At 37.5% G+C, this 21,731-nt stretch overlaps 1 protein-coding gene across 3 annotated transcripts in view; it reads left to right on the top strand.

Moving 5' to 3' along the window:
* Positions 1-2,077: 2,077 nt before the first annotated feature.
* The window catches only part of LOC119646917 (T-box protein H15-like), a 75,202-nt gene continuing 55,548 nt past the window's right edge, over positions 2,078-21,731 (top strand). For 2 of the 3 annotated variants that reach the window (XM_038047590.1, XM_038047589.1), the window contains exon 1: positions 2,078-3,180. In XM_038047590.1, coding sequence (XP_037903518.1) covers positions 3,054-3,180 — 127 coding nt within the window. In that variant the 5' untranslated portion in view covers positions 2,078-3,053. The remainder of the gene's footprint in view (positions 3,181-21,731) is intronic. The other variant, XM_038047592.1, reaches the window with a different exon arrangement.

The raw sequence follows: 21,731 nt of genomic DNA, 5'->3' as shown, positions 1-21,731 counted from the left end.
TTCAGCCCACTTTTACCCATTGCAATTGTATGCAAATTAAATTTATTCGCAAGTTCTCAACATAATGAATGCTCATAACCCAAATTCAGAGGAGCGGCAAAGACAACTATTGAAAATGCATTTCGTTCGCCACATTATTGCAAGTAGATAATTAACAAGGAATCCGCAAAATTCGACTTTATCTATCGAATCCTAAGATTTTCCCGACAAATATAGCCCAGAGTAATATTGCAGCACAATTGAATCAATAATTCGGGGAGAATTATTCATACGGTTTTCTTGAAGTTCACGACTTGGCTTCCCATTGCATTCCTTTACTCGGGAATTTCAGCTAAATCAACCCACCCTACTGTATCCACTTCAATCCACATAAAACTACAATTCCGTATGCATTACAAATAATTACGTGAAATGCAGAAATGATAATTGCTGCAGAGATAGATTCCAGAATTGCTACCACCGAAATCACAACCATTGGAAAGATTTCAAAAATTCCACTGAAAATCCATTATTCGATTGACTAGAAATGCTCACATCCGACATGCAACTACTCATACTTGCCTCATCCTCCCAACAAAATTCAAAATCATCACATCCATAGAGCACATCACCACAACTGGTGAAGTGACAAAGGCGCAACAAAGAAGCCGTCATCCACCGGGAGGAAACGGTTTCCGAGACAATCTCATAGTACAACATATCCGCCAGGACCATGTCCTCTCTTCCCAAGGGTTGAATCCGGTGAGCATCAAATCCTTCGCCTCACCGCAGCTCTCACCATTAGAAAGAGACCAAAATAATAGCAAGTCGCTAACCGCCGAACCAAAATAAATGAGAAACAATAAAATATTCCCAGGGACCTATAAAATCGAGTACATATGCTACCAATTATACATACACGCTCTATCCCACAGCATATATCCGACCCGCTTCAGTATAAGAGTGGACGCACTCCAACCGGGAGCTACTACGACTCTCCTCCATCTTTTGTCAGGTCGTTTCGTCAGCTCTTGCCATTCCCCCCGAACTCACACTCGAAACCCAGCCCACCCATTTGTTGCCGATGGAATAGTGCAGCCACTACTAGAGCTTCGACGACCAGTGTTGATCGGCTGGTGACGGGCGACCCCCCGGAAACGCAAACGAACAAAAAGAGCCAAGACACAAATCTCCACCATGCGACAAACACAGTTCAGATACGAGCCCAACGTCCCTCTGTTTCAAGTCTACACATCCCCATTCCACCAATGCGGGGAGCACGGATTGGACGAGGAGGCGATGCAGGCTCCCCACCCAAATAGGCAGTGAAAAGCTCCACCGGCGAACAACAGAAACAAGTCGGTGGCAACCAATTTTACAAACCAGGCAATTCCGAAATATCCAATTCACTTCTAATAAGCACTTCGTAAAAATTACATGGGGCAAACCAGTCCAAGTGGGAGTAAGAACGGGGGGTCATGTGCAAACGAAGAGAGCCCCATTGCTCCTCCCCCACGCCAGACTCCATCGCTGTTTCGGGCGAGATTTCCCCACTATGAGCGAGGCTTCTATTATAAATGCAAGCGACTCGATGCACAAGGGCGGGGCTTGGCCCTGGAACTGGTTTGGTTGTACTCAAAAGGACGTGGAAGGCGGAACGAGAGCGCAGAGGAGGGCTGAGTAGCAATTTCGAGAGAAACATGTGTTTCCTTGTGTAACTACTGAAGTGGTTTGACGAGAGTTTTATGAAGGGCGCGAGTGCATTGGGTCGTGCCCAGGGCAGGTAGGGTGAGTGATGCTCTGGTTCGTGACATGTGCCTCCATTATGTGCGGAGATGCGGAGAGCCTTCCACTTTTCCAGGGATCGGCTGGGCAGGCGTACTTGGGAATGGAGTGAGGGTAGCATGGGACGGTTAGAGGAGTAGGACTTAGCCCGCGCTCAGGTCGAGGGAACGAGAGGCAGTGCATCATTGAATTGGTTGGTCAATAGCCGTTTTTCTTATTTTTTTGTGACTTAAGGAGGTCTTTTCGGTTTCGGTGGATTGGTTCGTATGGGAAACTGAAACTGGTTTGGAAGTCAGGTTTCTTGAACAATGACTGACTAGCGTCGCTACAGGCAGGGGCCTCCTTTGTAAGTCTTCTCACGGGCGGGTTTGGCGTTCGAACAGGCGGTCGGTCGGTGGTCGTTGTCAAGCTGATGATAAGTCGACGGCATTGGTTTTACTCAGTTCGCAATTGTTTGCTTTGGGCTTCGCATGGGTCTTTTTACCGCTGGTTGGTTGTTCGTTGTCGCGCGGTTTGTTTTTGACGATTACGACGGGATCTGAACAATATTCGATGAGTCTTTGATTGAGTTTCGTGCGTACGATTTTCTCTAATCTTGTGATTTCAAGTGTTGTAGAAGGTGTCCTGTGAATTTTTGACGATATTTGATACGAAACAGTCCTGGACGTTGTATAGTTCAACACGATTCGAACGAAGTTGATTGATGTTTGTGATTCGGAAGCGGTTGGAGTTGTTGAGCCAAGTTAACATTCCTCCACTTGATTTCGTGACAATTTTCATGATTGAAACTAAATTCTAAGTCTCCATGGCAATGTCGAAAAATCGCGGAAGTTGTTCGAATTTGGTGAAACTTGCATCGATAGTGAGTTGACGAGCTGCGGAAAGTGTGGCTCATTACGTCGTTTGGTTTGCGCGGTAATTTCAGTTTCCGTTCTGTACTATCGCTATTTTGTAGGGTGGCTTCCGTTACACATTCAGACGGCAATAAAGTTAATAAATTCTTGTGACGAATTCCGAACCGAGTGTTTCATGAAATTGCCTACAATCAGCGTAATAGCCGCTAGAAATTCCTTTAATTAATTCATGCAATTGAATGTTGTAAGAAACTACTGATGTTGGTCGATTTACCTTAATATACTAAATATTTTGTTTGTTGGGTTGTTACGCGACTGTTTTATTAGTGGTCATTTTGGATTCCTTTTTGTTGTTGAATTTCAATTTTGTGACGTATAAACTGAATTCGATTTGATATCGAAAACGGAGACGCGCTGGCGAGAGACATACAAAACATGCTATTGGGTACACAAAACCATTGTAACGGTAATTTGGCAGCATCAAAAGGTGCAACGGATTTCTCAATAGCGGCCATCATGGCACGTGGTGCATCCAGTCGTGAGCCATCGGAAAGGAGTATTAGTAAGTAGTTTGGAGTTATTTAGTTTCATAGTGTCTTCAAGACTATATTTAAGTTAGTAGAATTGCATTTTAAGTTCTTCTGGGATAAACAAGGTTATCACAGGGTAATAGCAATCGGTGACAGCATCTCCAAGGGATGACTTGAGAGAATCCTTAAAAGATCGCACTGTCCAAGTCAGATTTCTGAAGTAAACTCTGTTTAGTTTCTGTAGCGGAAGAATTACGACCGCCGTTGTGAAAATGTTGTGGAATTCTAAGTTACCTTGTTCTGTTAGTTTGGCTCCCGTTCGGGTGAATATTTGGCTTTGCCTTCAACTGTCAGTTTATTGAGTTTTCGAAGCTTCGTCATAAGCACTAGCCAGCGATTAATAAAACACGACAAAACGAGAGTAATAATCTATGATTAACTGGCCAACTTGTGGGGCTTATTCATTCAAGAAAGCCAAAGGCATCTAAATTATATTAACTGAGAATGTTTTGATGCGAACGAGGAGTTCATGAGCGATAGGACCTACCAGTCAGTTGGCACCTAATAGTTGTCGAAGTTTTGCAGCACCAGCTACTGTGGAAAGCACGTATGAGTTCGGAAGAATCCTTACACTAATATACATAGAAGGACATATCTATGATAACAAGAAAGACAGATTGACTCTTTCTATAAATTGAAATTGAAAATTTGTCATTTGGATATATTCTTCCAATCCTAGTCTTTCAGAGCTTGTAGAATTTAGTTGAGCCTTACTCGGAAATTTGTTTCATCTAGTAGGCTCCCTGAACATTCTTAACTTTCTGAAATATTAATGACGCTTTTACCTTAATCTAAAGTCGGTAAAGTTAAAAGGAAATGTTCATTGGAAGACTTGTCCTTAGTATCAACATCTGCATTAAACGATTCTTCCAATTTTCCTTATAAGTGTTAACGTAGACGATTTGAACGTCATGTCATCTTTCGCTTCTTATCGTATTACTTTTGCCGATTACGACATCGGCTACCATGTGCGAGCACACGCGTGACAATTTCTTTGAAAAAATGAGTTGCTCCTGCTCATCAAACAAAATTGTCAATTTTTTGGTAAACTCAATACAAAAAAATAGCATTTAGTCCCATGCGTTTCAATGCTTGCCTGATGTATCTAAGACAGGGAATCGATCCGATGAGATAATGATACTTTGCGGAATTAGGTATTCTGCTTCTCAAAAATATTTCCAATTACTGAAACAAAATAACTGTTAAGAAGCACCAGGATTGTAGTCATTTTTGTTAATTTTTATTCCACCATTACCTAACAAATAGGACAGAGTCTGAGTGAACGTAGCGACTCTCGCGATAACTACTATTGACTTTATTGGCACCTGACAGTCTTTTGTCCAACCTTTGGCTTTATAATGCCATCATCTCCCTTAATATTTGTGGAAACAACCGCCCGATGCTTCATTGTAAAGGTTCCCGCAATTGAAGTATTTCTATGAAAGTTGAATTTTTGGATTATGAAAATAAGAATGTGTCCAAATTTAGATCTTTCCACCTGCGCTACTCATCCTTCTCATAAACAGTCCTTTTTCCACTTTGACAATCCGAAAACGCGGCAAAAGTTTCTTTCTCTAAAACTTACCTTATTGCACCGAATTTTTCATGTATCTTAAAGATGACTTCCAACCATCATGAGTTCCTGTGTAAACATAGTTGGTGCGAATGAATTCCTATCATGAAGTCAATCAAGGATTTCCATTGTTTTTATAAATTATGCAAACAATGAAATGTTTGCAACTATAATTACAGTAGACAAGATTTCTAGAAGACCTCGGACAGAATAGAGGCACAGAACAAATGGTCCTTGAAACAACGTGTATATGGTAATTCAAGAAAACGGAAGAGGCTGGGAAAGGTATAACACACTTAACGATCAAATTCTTATAACTATGACGTGTTACCTAAAATTATAAGACTACAAATCAGCTAGCCATTCGCTCCAGAAAAATAGCAATTTTTTTATCCTGTCTAATATTGAATGCCAACCACAAAAAAGTTAGTTGGTGCCGTGCAAATACATGGGTTCTCTACAAGGTATTACCCCAAAAATATTCCTATAAGGGCCCTAGATTTCAGTTAAAATCACCCTTTGTTTGAGAAAATAAATGATCCTAATTCATTATTCTAAGCATACGTGTACTTCTTCTTCGCTCTGGCTTTCTGTATTTCTGAAAGGATCTGGAAAATTTCTATCAACATTGGCTACTTCTGAACAACTATTACCAGGTATTCGTCTTTCCTGGAATGTTTAAATTTGACACTGATTCACGCTCTTCCAGTTTTCAGATACTTATTTCAATCAGACAAAATATTTCATATTTCATAAAGGCCCAAGAATAGATAATTCAGGCAAACTTGTATTCGGTAGCTACTGGAATTCTCTGCCAAGTATGTAATTGGTGTTTTAGTGAATGAGCGTTCATTTAGAAGTTTCTGGGCGTTATTAAAGTGTGGACTGCCAGACTACCCTAAAAGAAACCTTAACATTATTAAACTAGAGAAAGTGAAGATTGATATCGAAATTGGCAATCCATTTAAATCGAGTTCTTCAACATATTCTAGTAAATATATTTGATGACAATTCACATTGATGAGCTTCACATTACTAAGTAAAAAAAAATATTGGCGCCCGAGTTTATATGACTTTTATGGTACTTATATGAGGCGAAGATCCCTTGGAATCATCGAACAATTGGAGATGACTTCAAACATTTGGGCCCTATGTTAATTGAGATTCAGTTAAAGAAATACATCAATGAACGGCGTCTTGCGGTAATGAAGACGAAGATGTAAAGTTGGACTAGTCTCAGGACACGCCTTGATCACATCCGAAATGAGGATATCCGCAATCAATATAGGGTTGCAACGATCGTGGAAAAATTGCGAGAGAGACGTCTTCGATGGTATGTATGGTCACGTAATTCGCGCTAACGAGAATTCATTTGCCAAGATTGGTCTGAAGAATGAAGTAGATAGTGAGCGACCAAAAGGCCGGCCACAACAACGGTGGCTTGATGCGCTTGATGGGCATTTGGAAGCCTCGTTATTGCATCCAGATCAGGCTTTTGATAAAACAAAATAGCGCAAAAGATCACCGCGAACCGACCCCGCTTGTGAACGGGACAAAGACTGAAGAAAAAGAAGAAGTTAAAGAAATATAATTACCCAAATAAAATCTAATATTGATCCTTTTTTGACTAAACTTCGTTCATCTATAGCGTGTACAGTATTTCGGGAACCATTTGTCCCCTTTCTAGCGCGAGATCTGAAGAAGGGAGTAAACGATTTCCGAAAGACTGTGCATCTGATAGAAAAACGAAATTTAGCCAAAAACAACAGTTTTTAACTAAAAGATTGGTTAACGGAGTTCACGTTCAACGATGATCATGTTCTTTTTTACCGGCTAGATGACCGAATTTCCTGTCAAACTTTCGGACTAAGTTCAAAACTCTATGTATACCTACTACGTGTAAATTAAAAGTCCAACAAAAATAATGATTTTCAATTTGCTTGCCTTTTTGAGAATCTATTGCCATTGACCTTCCCTCAGGAAATTTTTCGATTCCCACGTAAAAGGAACTCTGGCAACATCGAAGCAAAATAGTTCAAATTATTACCCTCGTTAAAAACGATTGGCGATATAAATAGAAACGAATGGAAAATTGAAGCTAGAATTGGATGATCCACTTTTGCATCGCTTGAGCTTTCTAAGTGGCTCACGAAACTAAAAGATCCTTTACCAACTGATTCTGATCATAATCTGAACGAACTATATTTATTGAATAAGAAACTGGTGGGAAAGTTCCCGGCATAAATTGAATATTACCTTTGTGCTAAACCCTTATACGGGCCGCTATTGTCTCGAAAAAGGATCAGTTTCTGAGTCCTGTGCCCGAAAATTGAATTTGTTCGCTAATCAGATTATTTAGTTTGACTCACAACATTCTGCTCTCACAGTTTCATTGGAATTTAGAAGCTAGCAGTACAATAGCCACTCCATATCCCAGGAGATAAAGAATAACTTTTTGTCTGTGAATTTTACACTTTACAATGGACCAAGCATCAAAATCATCGTCTTTGCCTTTGCGGTCAAACTTAGCTTTACAAATGACGATTTTTGAAGTGTATCTTGAAAAGTCTTCGTGTTCATCAAAAAAACTATGTTTGTTGATTGAATGGGTTAGCAAATGTCAACTCAATCTAAATATCAAGCATTGGTAAAACGGATTCCCTTTAGAACAGCTTTACACGATCAGTTTTTCATCAGTCTGGCATCAGTTCTAATCCATCATCAGCCTACTCCACCATACCGGACTGATAGATTTCTTTTTAAAAATTTGACCGGTCATTTTGTGTATTACCAGTAAGCGTTATGCAAGATTAATAGGAAACTGACCGTGTGAGGTTATTTCTAAATGACTTTTATAAGCATCAATCCGAGTGTATCATTTAGTCCATAAAGACGCTGATTGCTACAAGTATATTATTTGTTTAATTTGCCAGGTGTCATTCTTCCCGTTTTTCAGCTGCCTCCAAAAATTCCCTGGAAGCATTGCAACGATGAAATTACCATAATATCGCTGCCTTTTCTAGGTCCCTTGAATTTTTTACCATTTAGTGGTTTATATTTGATAAACGATTTTCGCATAAAAAATGCTCATCCTGAGAAAGTCTGGTTCACTATTTTCTTTAAGTTAATTCAGCCGTCAAGCATCTATCTAGTTCTACACAACTATCACGTTAATGTCATTCATTTTTATAGGCATAGACAAGAACTATGTAGACAACAAGTATAGATCCTTATTTTATATAATGTACTTTACTTTTTGAAAATCTGTTGTCAATTTAGGAAAAAGCCCGTCCTTGATTAAGTTTCATAAATTGTTAATAGCAAACAATATTCAACATAAGTACATTCTGATTTGTAAGCTCTTGTGAATAAAGCAAGAGCAATACCACTTGGCCACGACTTTTAGTCCAATAACTTTGAGGCAAAAGAGTAAAAATTTTTTACTGAATGGAGTATACCACTTGCGAATCCTCCTATAAAATGGACTACTTTCGAGTTTTCCCCTCTTTTGTCTAAAAGTATTTCGCAAACCGTTTGTTTCCTTCTTATGTGTGTCAGTTAGAAGAACAACATCCAATAAATGCTTCCCGAAATACTGTATACGCCGTAATTCAATACAAGGTTTCAGCAAGAAGAAAAAAAAACAACTTTCATTGATTTACATGCTCGAATCCACTTCATTCCCTTCAAAGTAACCTTTAATAATTTCAAATCACTTATTCTGACACATTTACCTACCTTTCAAACCATCAAAAAAAATCTTCCATCAGACAAGCCTGGTCTGTTATCAAAACCTCGATGCCTCTCACACGATCGATTTGGATTTGTTTCCCCCTTTCTATACGATTTGCTCATTTGTTCCCTTTATCGAGGACATATATCCATATCTCATCCTTCGTAATTATGCGCTTATAATCGATCGATAGGCCAAATCGTATCTTTACAAGTGTGGAAACGACACTTTAAAAAAAAACACAAAAGTAAATTTGTGGAATAAACCGAAACTTGGCACATATGGTACATAAAATCTATTTGAAAACTATTTTGACCGACTTCTTTGAAATGCTAAAAATACTATATAAACAAACTTCTTTGGTTAGTTTGTGGTGGCCCGCATTTACTGAAGTTGATCGTCGTCTGCATTGACTTAAAGCTTGCCATGCCTTCTGTTAAGAGCCTTTCTAATATGTTTATATTTCTTTCCTTGGAAGGCATTAGCTAGCAAAAGCCTTTTCTGACATATTTTCCATGGGCGAAGCTCCACTCTGCAAAGAAAATTTTATAGAATGTATTTGTTCAATAAAATGGAAAATTACGGAAAGAGGTCTTATCGATACAAAGAAATAAATAGGCGAATTTAAAAAAAGTAGTGAATTTTTTCACACAACATCTTATGTAGACATCAAAAACAATGTCACTAATTTACAAAAGCATATCTTATTCAATTGAATAATCCTGAGAAATTTAAATGAACAGTTCATATTATTTTTTGTGAACATGTAAATATAGATTTTTAAGCCATTTCTTCAATTTGGTTTTCTATAAATTCCCATAACCAATAAAGAGAGGATAGAATCAAACTTTCTCTACTTTTTCAAAACCTGAGAATCGTTATGATATTAACACACCTGAAATTATAAATAATAACATGTCTATTAAATAACGCTTTAATAACAGGTGCTAACCATCTTCTGAACATTTTGGATGGCAAACATGTTAATAATAAAGAAAATACTTAAAATGTCTCCTCATCTAAAATAAATACTAAATTAAATGAAGGTTTGAAATAGTATAATAAATGAAGATAGTATAATAAATGTACAATAATCATTTAATTAAATTTAATCATTTAATCTTTCTTCTAAAATTTATAAATTCGCGATATACATATAGTTACTTCAATTCTAAACTACATATAAACCAAACACGAATGTATATACATATGTTACATCGTGTGACTCTACTACGTTTACCAATTATTGCGGATTCATAACCACCTAATAGCCTTTCATAAACTTAACTTAAACAAATAACGTATACATGTTTATCCACAATACAAGTAACACAATAGTTACATGACGAAATTACCTGGAATCGAATAGAACTGAATATAATAAATGAACTCCAACTTATTAATATTCAATCATAAATGACTAACTTTAGGTCTCATTAAATCATTGGAAGTTTCTTTGATTTATCAATAATTTCCAACTTCAGCCTTAAAGTAAAAAGTTAAGAAAAGTATTGAGTCCTTATAATTGCATGCATTGTTTACTACAGTTACAATTCTGTAAATATTCCTGGGTCTAATAAATAATGCAACCAAAGCCATACCTCTATACATTCTGTGTACACTGAAATTCGGTAGTTTTCTTTATTGGAGCTGTTTTGACACATTTGGGAGCCTCCGGATAGAAATGTAATATAATTCTATAATTATCCACTGCTGGATTATCACGTAGACAGTTAAAAAATGAAAGATTATTTTTAAATTAAAGAGCAGGCACAACCACTTTTTATTGGGCATATATTTACATTTCGGAAGCCAGATGTTCCCTTCTTCAATGCGCTTTTCAATCTGTTAATTTGGCAAAAATTATGAAGTTGAAATCGAACCACATGAATAATCAGATAAAAAAATACAAAAGAGATTAAATCGACGTCGCATCCCTATTTTATATGGAAGTGAATATTTAGCACTAAATACACATGAACACTGCTTTATTGCTTCCTTTTTCAAACTTCTTTTTCTTTGGGATTAATATCGGAATAATTTTGTGTTTTATATATTTCTATCATCGCATTTATTCTGTGCTGATGTTCTTACGTCCTCTTGTTTTGCCCCTATGTTTTATGGTAGTAAAATATAAATATAAAGCATATATAATAGTAGTAACATAAAAATATAAAAAATCCGGATACAACGCACATAAAATTCTTACCAAACATGTTAGTTTATATTGTAGATAATAATTTTATCAAAGCTAGCCTATAAAAGCTTTGTTTCATCAGGTGAAACCAAATTAGTGAGTTATACTAGTAGAGATAATAATATGAACAAAAATGGTAAAAGACATCGTTTGAAATATAGTTTTCCATACATCCTGGCAATAACTCCAACAATAAAATGAGAATACGAACAGATAGATCAACAATGAAAGAGTTTATATTCCTGTTAATTTTATGAAATAGCGAATAGGTGAACTATTTACATGCAGATATTTCCTTCTAGTTAACATATTATACATATGCCGGCTTATTCTTTATTTCTTTCGGTTCCAGTTTATTTCGGTTGAATTTTATGTCCGTACAAATAAAAATGTTACTTGGCTTTTGATATTCTAATTAAATTGCAAATTCAGAAATTTGGTCTGAAAAATAATAATTTATTCTTCTTAATTTCATGAAATTGTTATCAAATTGTATGTACATATGTATGTTTTCGTTAATTGTAAATACCTTGTTGAAATGTGAACTACACTTTAAAAGCAAATTATTTTTCCTTTTAATTTTGAAATTCATTTAATCTGAAAGATGATAATCACAATATACAGAGTCTCTTCTAAAAAGTACCTGTGATTTTGTCTTAAAAAATTTTATATGCTTTGTCGAAACTGGTGCCATTCGAAATTAAATGTATTAAATGTGAATTTAGAGCGCGAAGTCATAAATTAATCTCTACTACTAAACTATCTTGCTTGCCTCTCAGACAATTATCAGTAAACCTATATAACTCAATATAAAACTACGATATTATTATATCATAATATTATAAATTAATTGTTTATTCAAATTAATGGAAATATGGCGTAACACTAATGTATAGTAATGTACTTTAATGCTAATTCACTCTCAGGACTAATTTATGTGATCAAACCCTTTTTAGGATTTTTTTTTATTTTCACTTTATCAAAAACAATTGCCTTCCTTCCTTTGAAATTGCTGTTTGCCAATTTTGGAAAGGAAAACCAATAATCCACAAATTATAAAAACCAAAGAAGGAAGCATCTGACTCCTGAAATGTCTCTATGTTCTCTATCTTTTTCTTCCTAGCTTTTCATTCTTTTCTTCTTCTTCGTTCTGAATTAATGATGTTTGATTTGAAATTTTCCCAATAATAATAAAAAAAAAATATTAATAATAATTATTATTGATTATTGTTTATAATCATTAAAAGCTGTTTCACCTAAAATTAACAATTCAAAATTTACAAATAATAATTTATTTTAAACATGTAAATGCTTTACAGAAAATGTCAATTATAATTTAGTTTAGTTTTTTCTGGATCATTCCATATATATATTAATTGAAATTTAATTTTTTTAATTATGGGCATCATAAGCAAAACCATGAAAGACCAGATAATTCATTCACCTTTCGCTGTCGGCTTTCTTTGTTTCTAAAATTGAATGACAGTTGTATGCATCAAAGTTGAATAAATAGACCCAGTAATTTTGCTTTCCTATTCCTGATTTTCCAAAGAATTTACTTACTGAATCTTTGAAGATTCGTAGAACGCTTTTTCTTATTCGTATTCTACTGAAATATATTATCTGTTGACATATTCTTGGGAGCTACAAGTCATTATATTGTTCGCGTTGAATAAAAATCAATTTGGCACAACGAAATAAAGTTGGGTATTCGGGAAATTTTATGGCTTTGTAAATATATTAATGTACAATTTAAATTTACCTATGTATACATATATACACATTTGTTTTAAATAAACTTGGACACAGCTTGTGGGACATATTTTCAGCAGAACAGTGATGAATATTCTATTTTTCATGAACAATCTCAAGCAAAAAATGGAAAAGGAATAGTTGATATCTAATTTCTGACTATCCCAGAAACAATATTTTTGGCGTCGTCAAGAAGCAAAATGCCCTATTCCCGCTGGAGAATAATAGTGTTTTGATTGTTTTGATGAGTTTCTTGAATACAAAAGTAATAATCGGAATGGGAAAGTAGAAAGAGTTCAAATATTGAAGCCGATGTGCATACATCGTCGGAATAAGCCGCAAAGCCTAAAATTTTAGTTGAAGTTTATTGAGGCAATGCACTAGGTACAGGTATCTCCTGCTGGGTGAAAAACTCTCCCGATATTCTGATAGGTGCGCCAAATAGAAGCTTTGGTGATAGCGTGGGTCGTAATTACTCTCCACTTAATCCTGTCCAACATCAAGTGGATGTGCACTTCGGATCCCTCATATCCCAAAAAAAGTGACCCTGGCATTGAGGGAAAATAAATTTTTCTTCACTTGGTCCCGTCGAACATCAAGTGGGTGTGCACTTCGGATCCCTTATAACCCAAAAAAGTCACCGAGAAGTAACAAGAAGTCTGACTTCAGGTTCGCTTTTTTCCTCCCAGTTTTAATACGAAGCTACAACTCTGTTAGAAAAGCGAAGGTATAGACGATACTCTGAAATTGTAATTCTTCTCATACTTATTTCAGATTAACCAGGGTTTGGCCGTTTGCCTGACAAATAATACGTCTCTGAATGTATATATCACACGATGGTCGCTCGCACACTTTGTATTGGTATCCCCCTACTCCTTAGTAATATTACTTACTCCTGGAAGATCTGTCATACATAGATTCGTCCTTTTTTCATGTTCGTCCTTTTTCCAAAAAGAAGCCATTTTATCAGAGACAGTAGGGGGAATGGAGTGGTTAGGGTCCAGAGAAAAAATCTAGTCCCGGCGGGAATATTGTGCCGAAAATTCCAGTGCGAGGTTCAAATTATGCAGGCCCTCCTATTATTCCTTACTTGCACTGACCCCTTTATTACGGGTCTCGGGAGAAATTCGGACTTGGAGGCAATCATCCCGCCTTTTGATAGATCTGGAGGCAGGAGGAAGGAGCAAATGGTTCGATTGGTATAAAGGGAGTATGCATTCTACTTAGGGGTAGCGTTTGTCAAGCAAACTGATTTGAGACCAAAGTAAGCTCTCTGTGGACCAAATTTGAGTGCTGTTGAGACCGAGTGGTCTTCCCTAAAACAGTAATTATAAATGCTTAAGAACCTCGCCCATTTTTTGTAGAGGATTTGCAAGTTTACCAACTTTCTGTTTTACTTTTTTTGAATTTTCCCGTGAATTGTATGCTGACTTAGATAGTCTTCTTCACACTGATCATCCTTGACAAATTTACAATCCAAAATAATAGCAGAAACCGTGGCTCCATTCTCAAAGTTTCATTATCAATAAAATTGATTTGGCTATTTTTGATGAAAATCTCTCCAAACTTGACGTAAAAAGATTTTACGCATAATGGTCCCGTCAACTGGCGGAGCTAAAAGGATTCAAATTGCATAATAGGCGAACTAATGGTATCGAAAGCCATAAGTGACTACTTAGAAGTTAGCTAGTATCCCATGAATATAGCTATGAATACAGAACCAGAAGGAAGTTATAATGCTGAAGCATTTTATGATCACAACCCTCGGATATCAATATGAACGTAGCTGCATCTGGAGTCTGGCATGCCGTAGAAATTTTTATGTCTTCCAACTCTGTTAGCACAAAGAACATATACAAGCTCATTCAAAATGGACATGTGAGACAAAACATACTTGAAAGGTATCAGCCTCTTGCAGTGCTTACATTGGGATGAGGACTTCATTGGGTCATCTCAAAGATTCTATTTTTTTCAGAACTTTTGGAATAGATGGTCGTTTTTCGAATGCCGATACGTGCCGTACAATGTAGTACCATTGCTGTTAGCTTGAATTTTTGTCAGGATCGGTGGCGTCTCGAAGCGAAATTGTTGTTGTTGCCATTGCCTTTTACCGCTGACAATGGCCCTTCCGAAGTCACCTCTACAGGCCACGTAATGGCATTAATTCGAGTCAACAAGTTGCAACGTTTTTTGCGCCATCGATATTGACAATATTCGTCGAAAATTGATCGATGGGACTCGATTGTAATTGTCTCTGGCTCTCTTCATTGGGTTTGTGAACTAAGGCAATCATTATTGATTGGTGAATGATCTAACGAGAAACTTTATACCACTCACTTTGCTCGCGGATTCTACATCATTCTCCGTTTATCCTTTCGCCAACAGGATATTCTTAGAGAAGTGCTGAAATTCCGGCACCATTCTGCAATGGTTTCAGGTAGAAATTTACATCTGCCAAGAATCGTCGAAGTTCTTCTACTATCCATGGCTTCCTCAAGCAAAAAATCATTTGGTCTCACCCAGGAAGAGGTCTGATGCCTTGTTCGCTTAACAAATATCCGAGGCATTCGGCAGATAGTACACCGCATGTTAATTAATCGGTAGTCTGTATTCACGGAGTCGTTCAAAAATAATACCCAGACAAATATCAGCGGTGTAAACGTGGTAGAAAGCTAATTTTCGAAGAGCATGCCAAGTGTCATCACTTTAAACTGGAAAAGTCGAAATTGGTCTTCGGGATAACATCCAGGGTGGCTGTAACTTAGGACGCTTTCGTTAAATTGACTGTAGAAAATACGTGACATCCACTCAGTTTGCGAGTAAGGTCGCTCAAGTGAACGAAAGGGTATTTGTCAGGAATGGTGTTGGCATTCAAACGGCCATAATCTCCGTATGGTTTCCGTTGTCCAACCTTTTTTTGTACCACGTACAATGGACTTGTCGTTCGAGTGGAACATGTAGTCGAGCTTTTGATTAATAGTTTTTCTTCCGTCTCCGGTTCTCTAGTCCTTCGGCAATTGTGGTCCTTTTTTCAGAATATATGTAGGCCGTATATCTTCCCGTGTCAGATGGAATCGCAATGTCGACGAATTTCTTGAGTAAATATTAGCATCAGTTTCTACCACGAAACGCATTCAAATTCTTCGATTGGAAAATAGTATTCGTCTACTTTAGCAGTAGATTAGGTCGTCCTCGGTCCCCGAAATTCAGAACCGCGTGTTCAACATTTGGAACTTACTTCACTTTCTCAATATTATGGTGGACGGCAATAACGAATTCGCTTCCCAAAATATTTATGAAACCATATTTGTCGATATCGCGAAATGGGTGACATTATGGGATTGCGATCGTATCGATCAATGCAACTAGGAACTAGTAGGTCGGAGAGTAGCCAGAACCAGGTTGAGAGCTGTTTAAATGACCAATCTGCGTTGGTTGTTATCCACTAGGAGACCAGAACCATACCTCGCATCTAGAAAATTCGTCCTTTATATCACATGACGTAATAGGTGAATTTTACCTATTTAAGACCAAGGACTTCCTGACTTACACCGGGATAGGCCTTACATGGAGAACTCAGCTTTGACTTATCTTGATACTTTACACTTCCTTGACGATAAAAATTCTTATAATTAGCACGCCTTTTCCAGAATAGAATAAGCTTTTGGCATTTTTTTAAATTTTAACTTTTTCCACTTTTAAATCCTTGAATTTCACTTGTCACCTAACTCCCTGAACGGCAACTAATATCCAAAAATTTCACTTACTCGCACTAACAATTGAAATTCAATAATGCGCGATATCAAATCGCGAAATCATTACAAACTGGCATCCGTTAACAGAATGCAGCACTCCGACGATGGTCATGATGGCGGTCATCATCATCATTACAGAAAATGATAGTGGCAGACCAGCCACTATGTTCGCTATTGGTAGTACAGACCATGTTTCGAATTCCAGTGTCCTGCAACGCTTAAAATGCTCATTAATCGAATCAATTCGATCCAAGTCAACATGCTGCGACCACCTAATTATAGACCCCCCTCCCAAGTACGCTAATCAAATCGTAATGCTCACAACTAAATCAGGCCAACTCTAGGATGGATTGCAGCAAAGCTGACTTTTCGTCTATCTGTTAGTTTGCCTGTGCCTGTGTCTTCCCGTACTTAAAGTGAAACAATGGATCTGGGTGCAAGTACTTTTCACAATTATTGCGTTCATTACGCGCGGATACCGAGCATCCCATAGTTTTACAGCCATCACCGCCGCTATACGATTTACTTGGGGCGTGTCACGGTCATTACAATCACTTTCAGCGCCACTTCATTTTAAGCTAGTGTTGTTGGTGTGTTCTTCCTATATCAGTGTTTCGTCAGCTTGTGTGGCTTTGTGATACGTATATCTTCAGCACGTTTCTTCTTAATTGACTTTTGTAGGCGTTTTGAAAGATTAGATTCAATATTTTGAAATTAGATGAAGGGGTTGAAAAATTGGGTTACAAATTGCAAAAGCCCTGGAAGGTCAGGTTGTCAATACGGTCGGAGGCTGCAAGCATACGTCAGTGGAAAATTCAAAATTTTGGAAGTAACTCAGCTCCAGGTCTTGCTGCAATCTTTTCAGTGATAGGGCCCCAATCGCACCCTAACTAAACACCACTGCCCAGCAAAGCATTCCTCTAGCATATGCAAATTGTCCAGCAATCATCATGTATGGTGCATATTATGCCAATCGCTAAGTATATGGACATTAACTGCAATCAGCGCATTGCTATATTCCAGACCATTTATAGAGAGCACATAGTGGAGTGGCTATATAATTACACCCATATGCTTCATAATATCAACGGGGCAATTTCCATATACAACTGGGAGTTGAAATCCCTCCGATGGCTTAGTACGGCCTGGAAAGGACATACAAACCGGCAACCGCGACGCGGTGCATGTGAAAAGCAGGATTTTAATTGCTGACCCAAGCAAAAGACCTACGTACGCCGTACATATAATTTCATTTCGAAAGTGAACATGAAATTAGCGCCTCGGGATCCATTCGAAAACATTTAAAATCTGTTAAAATTACTCAAAACACTTGAATATGATTTTCACAGTTTACATTTTCCACACTGGCACGCTGTTGATGGTGCATTATCATTGCCCTCTGCGACTATCGAATTAATTAAATTATTAAATCGTTTTGAAATTAAAGAGCTGAGGACAATTTTATGAAGGCAGCGTGTCGGTGTTAACTAGTCGGTGAGATCCATTACGGAGTCAAATAAAAATCGCAGCCATTGACAAGTTGTTGAAATATGCAATTCACTCCAATTTTCTGATTACAACATTTCCCGCGACTATAATTATAAAAAGGAAATGAAAAACTGCAGGTTCGCAGATAGTTGCTGTTTGTACAAAGCGCACTGGTACACATCTGCATGTAAGACTATCAGCTACGGTAGTTATTGCACTCCAATAAGTCCCCGTCTCAGATCCTTCAGATGTTTTGATCTGGATACCGTGTTAGCAACGGCAAATAATTACAATGCACATTCCAACGACATTAATGCCACCATCAGAACATATGTGTGATAGGTGCTGTAAATGCAACTCGTATTTCAAGTTTGATGAATAAACTTGTATATGTACGCTCGCACGATTTACACTCTTCAATATGCAACTCCTCTAATCTAAGTTGATGACAGTAATTAAGATGAATTGATTCAGGAGAGTCTTGGGGTTATTAAATGCACGATAAAATGTGCAATCTATGAAATTATCAAGTTCAGGAAGATAATTGTGAAGGTTGCGGATTGAGAAAAAAAGCTAAAGAAATTCAAACATATCCACTGAAGTGTTAATAAAATCTAACTTGAACTAGAACGTTTTCCAGGGCGGACTTTTATTAAAAATGTCAAGAAAAATTTTCCCATGTAACTTACTTTGAGGGAACTTAATTATAAATAATGACTGTATGACTATAAAGAATATTTAAGGTCTCCCCTTCACTTCCAAGAAAAAAACAATGTTGAAAAATCAGTGTGGGAAGAGATGTAGATCTCCCTCGATGGTGTAAAAAAGATACAAAAATGATCCTGAATTGCCGAAGAGAGGGGGAGGTTTGGTTTAAGTTGGCCAAGGTTAGTGACAGGAAAAAGATCCTACTTAAAGAAAAGGAAGAATTTTGGTTGAAATTACTCAAAGTTAAAATGAGTAAAACTAAGGAATGAAGGACTTAATCAAACTAAACTAAAAGGAAAGATACTAAATGGACCCCAGGCAATTGGGTTACCCAAGAAATTCTGTATTGAACAAGGCAATAAATGATCCATCAGGAACTATAATATATATTCAATAATTCAACAAATGCAATAATGATACGGGTTATGGTTTTTCAAAACAGAGCTTGGAGCTTCTCATTGTACATAGAGTCCTTTTCGGGATTCAGACCTAACTTACGTATGACTACAAATGCTCATTCTTTACCGGAGCATTAAAGAAAAGTTCCAAGGCTCTTGAAACCTTCAATACAATTAAAATAATCATAACACAATAAAGTAACAACCACTTTACGGTTGAGTTTGCTAGCGAACATGTGCCGAAGGGGGCTCTGCAAGGACCCCTTTTTTTTGGAATATTGCTCGATTATATCAATGAAGCATTATCAATAGTATCTTCCATTGATTTGTTCAGTAACATTTTCAGCTGGAAGAAGTTAAATTCAATGGTCGACGCTTTCGATGCACTCACTTCTGTCATGAAGTGCAGACACCATTTGAAGTCCTAAATTAGCCATTTAGTTGATGTCCTTGGATGCCTTTTTCTGCTTTAGCGTTTATCCCGTGCAGAATCGGGGTCGAATCGTCTAGATCGATTGCGCCATTTAATTCGCTCATAGTCCTGATTTGAATGAAATCAAGAAATCACCATCTAGCGTACTGGACCACCACATGCACTTGGAAACAGAAGGTTGCGGAAACATTTAAGCAGTGAAAGTAAGCTTTCCCATGAACCTGTGATCTTCAACATTGAGATACCGGGAGCAAATTGTAACTATCCAGGGTGCGTTTCCAAACTTAAAAAGTTGTGATAATCAAAAGAAAAAAAAGGTTATTGTCAAAGATTGTCGCAATAAGAAGCCATCGGCTTAAGGAATAAGAAACTTCAAAAATCATCATGACGTAGGAAGAGGCTCATTTTCATCTGTCATCTTAAAAATCATCACTGGATGCTATTATCATTTTGTCGAGTATACTTTGTGGTAGTCTGTCCCAACTATCCTTGTCCAGGATGTTATTTTCAGCACGAACTGTGCAGGAGCAAAATTTTCAAATCAGGAACATAGGTGGAGCTTCAGCATTGAAAAGTATACCGGGTTTCTGTAGCTCCCCATTTGAACATAACACGCCTGCGTGCCATCACTGCCGGTTTCGGGGAACGGGCTTCAACTCTCAGCAACATTGCCGAGAATCTTTTACTGCCCATCGATCGTCTTCGACCCTAATTTAACAATGAATTCATTGGTCTTTCTTTGCACCGATAACAGGGGCCTTCGGTGGTATCGACATTTAATTCGCGCGCCTAATGAAAACTCGCTTTGTAAGGTCTATCTGAACATACAAATCGATGAAAAACAGCCAAAAGACCGTCCGAAACAATGTTGGCATGATACCCTAGATTGTCATTTGACAATATCTCGATTCCAACCAAATCGGGCACACGACTGAGTAGAATGGCGCAATCGACTAAAACGCATCCACCCTGCTTCTGAAGGGAACAAGGGTGGTAAAAGATGAACAAGGCTCACTGGCAGTTCTTCTGCTACACATATAACAAAAGTTTCTACTACATAGTATTATTGAATTTATTATAGCCATACCGTTAAAACTATTTTCTAGGAAATCTTTTTTTTAACCACTTAATATTAACATGTGAAGGGCTCAAGATTTCCTGCCGACTCGCATCGTATCTTTAGGATTTTCCAACAGTCGCTTATAAGTGGTATCTCAGTGGTATCTTTATCTGCTCCAGGGATGTTGGAATAATTAGCGTTAGCTTCATTTTCTTGGACTTTATGTCAGTGGATTTAACGGCAAGATCCTTGAGGATTTTTCCGGTGTTTTCCACTTTTATTTTTTTGGTTTTGGACTCTTCTATGGTTATTTAGCACCTAGTTAGCTGCTACTATTGTCCCGTCAATAACTAGTTGCTCATCGACCAGTCGGTTCCTTGAGCTAAATGTTCTTTAATGAAAAGCAAAGACAGCTTCAGCGTTTGGTATTAGGACAGAGATAACTCGTCCGTCGCTGCCTCACCTTTGCCCAGGGAGCATCGTGACCGAAGCAGTTTACAGATGTAAAATGCTCGAATACTGTCACGTGATGTCATGTTTTGCGAATTATATAAAGTGAACATTTTACATCTGTGAACCACTTCATTCACGCTGCTCCGAGGGCACAGGTGAGGCAGCGTCTGACGAGTTCCATCTGCTCTGGCATTTGTGATACTTAGGGTGCTTAGTTCAATCGGGGGGTCTGTAGACCAAAAAAAGGAGTAGTAAGTTTGGTGCGGTACGGCACCAAGGACTTTAGATCCCTCAATCCTCAAATAAAATAAATATTCTTTGCTCTTCGGATAGTCAAAAAGTTATGATTTTTCCTACTCACACACTCTTCTTCAACAGAGTTGTTCAAAATTGAACCATTTTCTCAGCAATTTGCTTATTAAAATATTTACCAGGATTGAGTATAGACTTTACAACTTTCATCTGAGTGCCTTATATGACTGAAATGGTCGATTTTTAGCTTAAACTTTATAGCTGCAGACAATATGGGAGAGTCTAGTTTATAATATGGATTTGTAGACAACAATTTTGTTAGCGTATTTATTGCGGGTTTCCTTTCCTGGCCGATCAGTATGTGCTATATATTGAATGTTATGGGAAACTGCTAATCCATTAAAAAATCAGTGCTCTTTATGTTGGGCATCGTTGTCAGTTTCCGGCAGTGCGGTACAGCTTCCCCCGGAATTTCCAAAATAGCTCACAGAATAGTTCTTCTACTTAATCATTGAGTCATACATATGGGTACTACCAAGTAGTGTTTTAGGTACGCTGGCTGATTGCTTCATACATATATCCTTTGCTCGGACAGCTCTACTACTAAATTCAAGCTGGAAACTTAAGAGATTTCCTATTCCGCCTTAGCACATATTATAATAAAACCACTAAGGTATATGTACTCTCAAAGAAAGAGGAACCTCCCCGCGATTTTCCTACA

Source organism: Hermetia illucens, chromosome 1 (assembly GCF_905115235.1).
Source record: "Hermetia illucens chromosome 1, iHerIll2.2.curated.20191125, whole genome shotgun sequence".
Classification (NCBI taxonomy): domain Eukaryota; kingdom Metazoa; phylum Arthropoda; class Insecta; order Diptera; family Stratiomyidae; genus Hermetia; species Hermetia illucens.
This window is presented reverse-complemented; position numbering and strand designations above follow the sequence as displayed.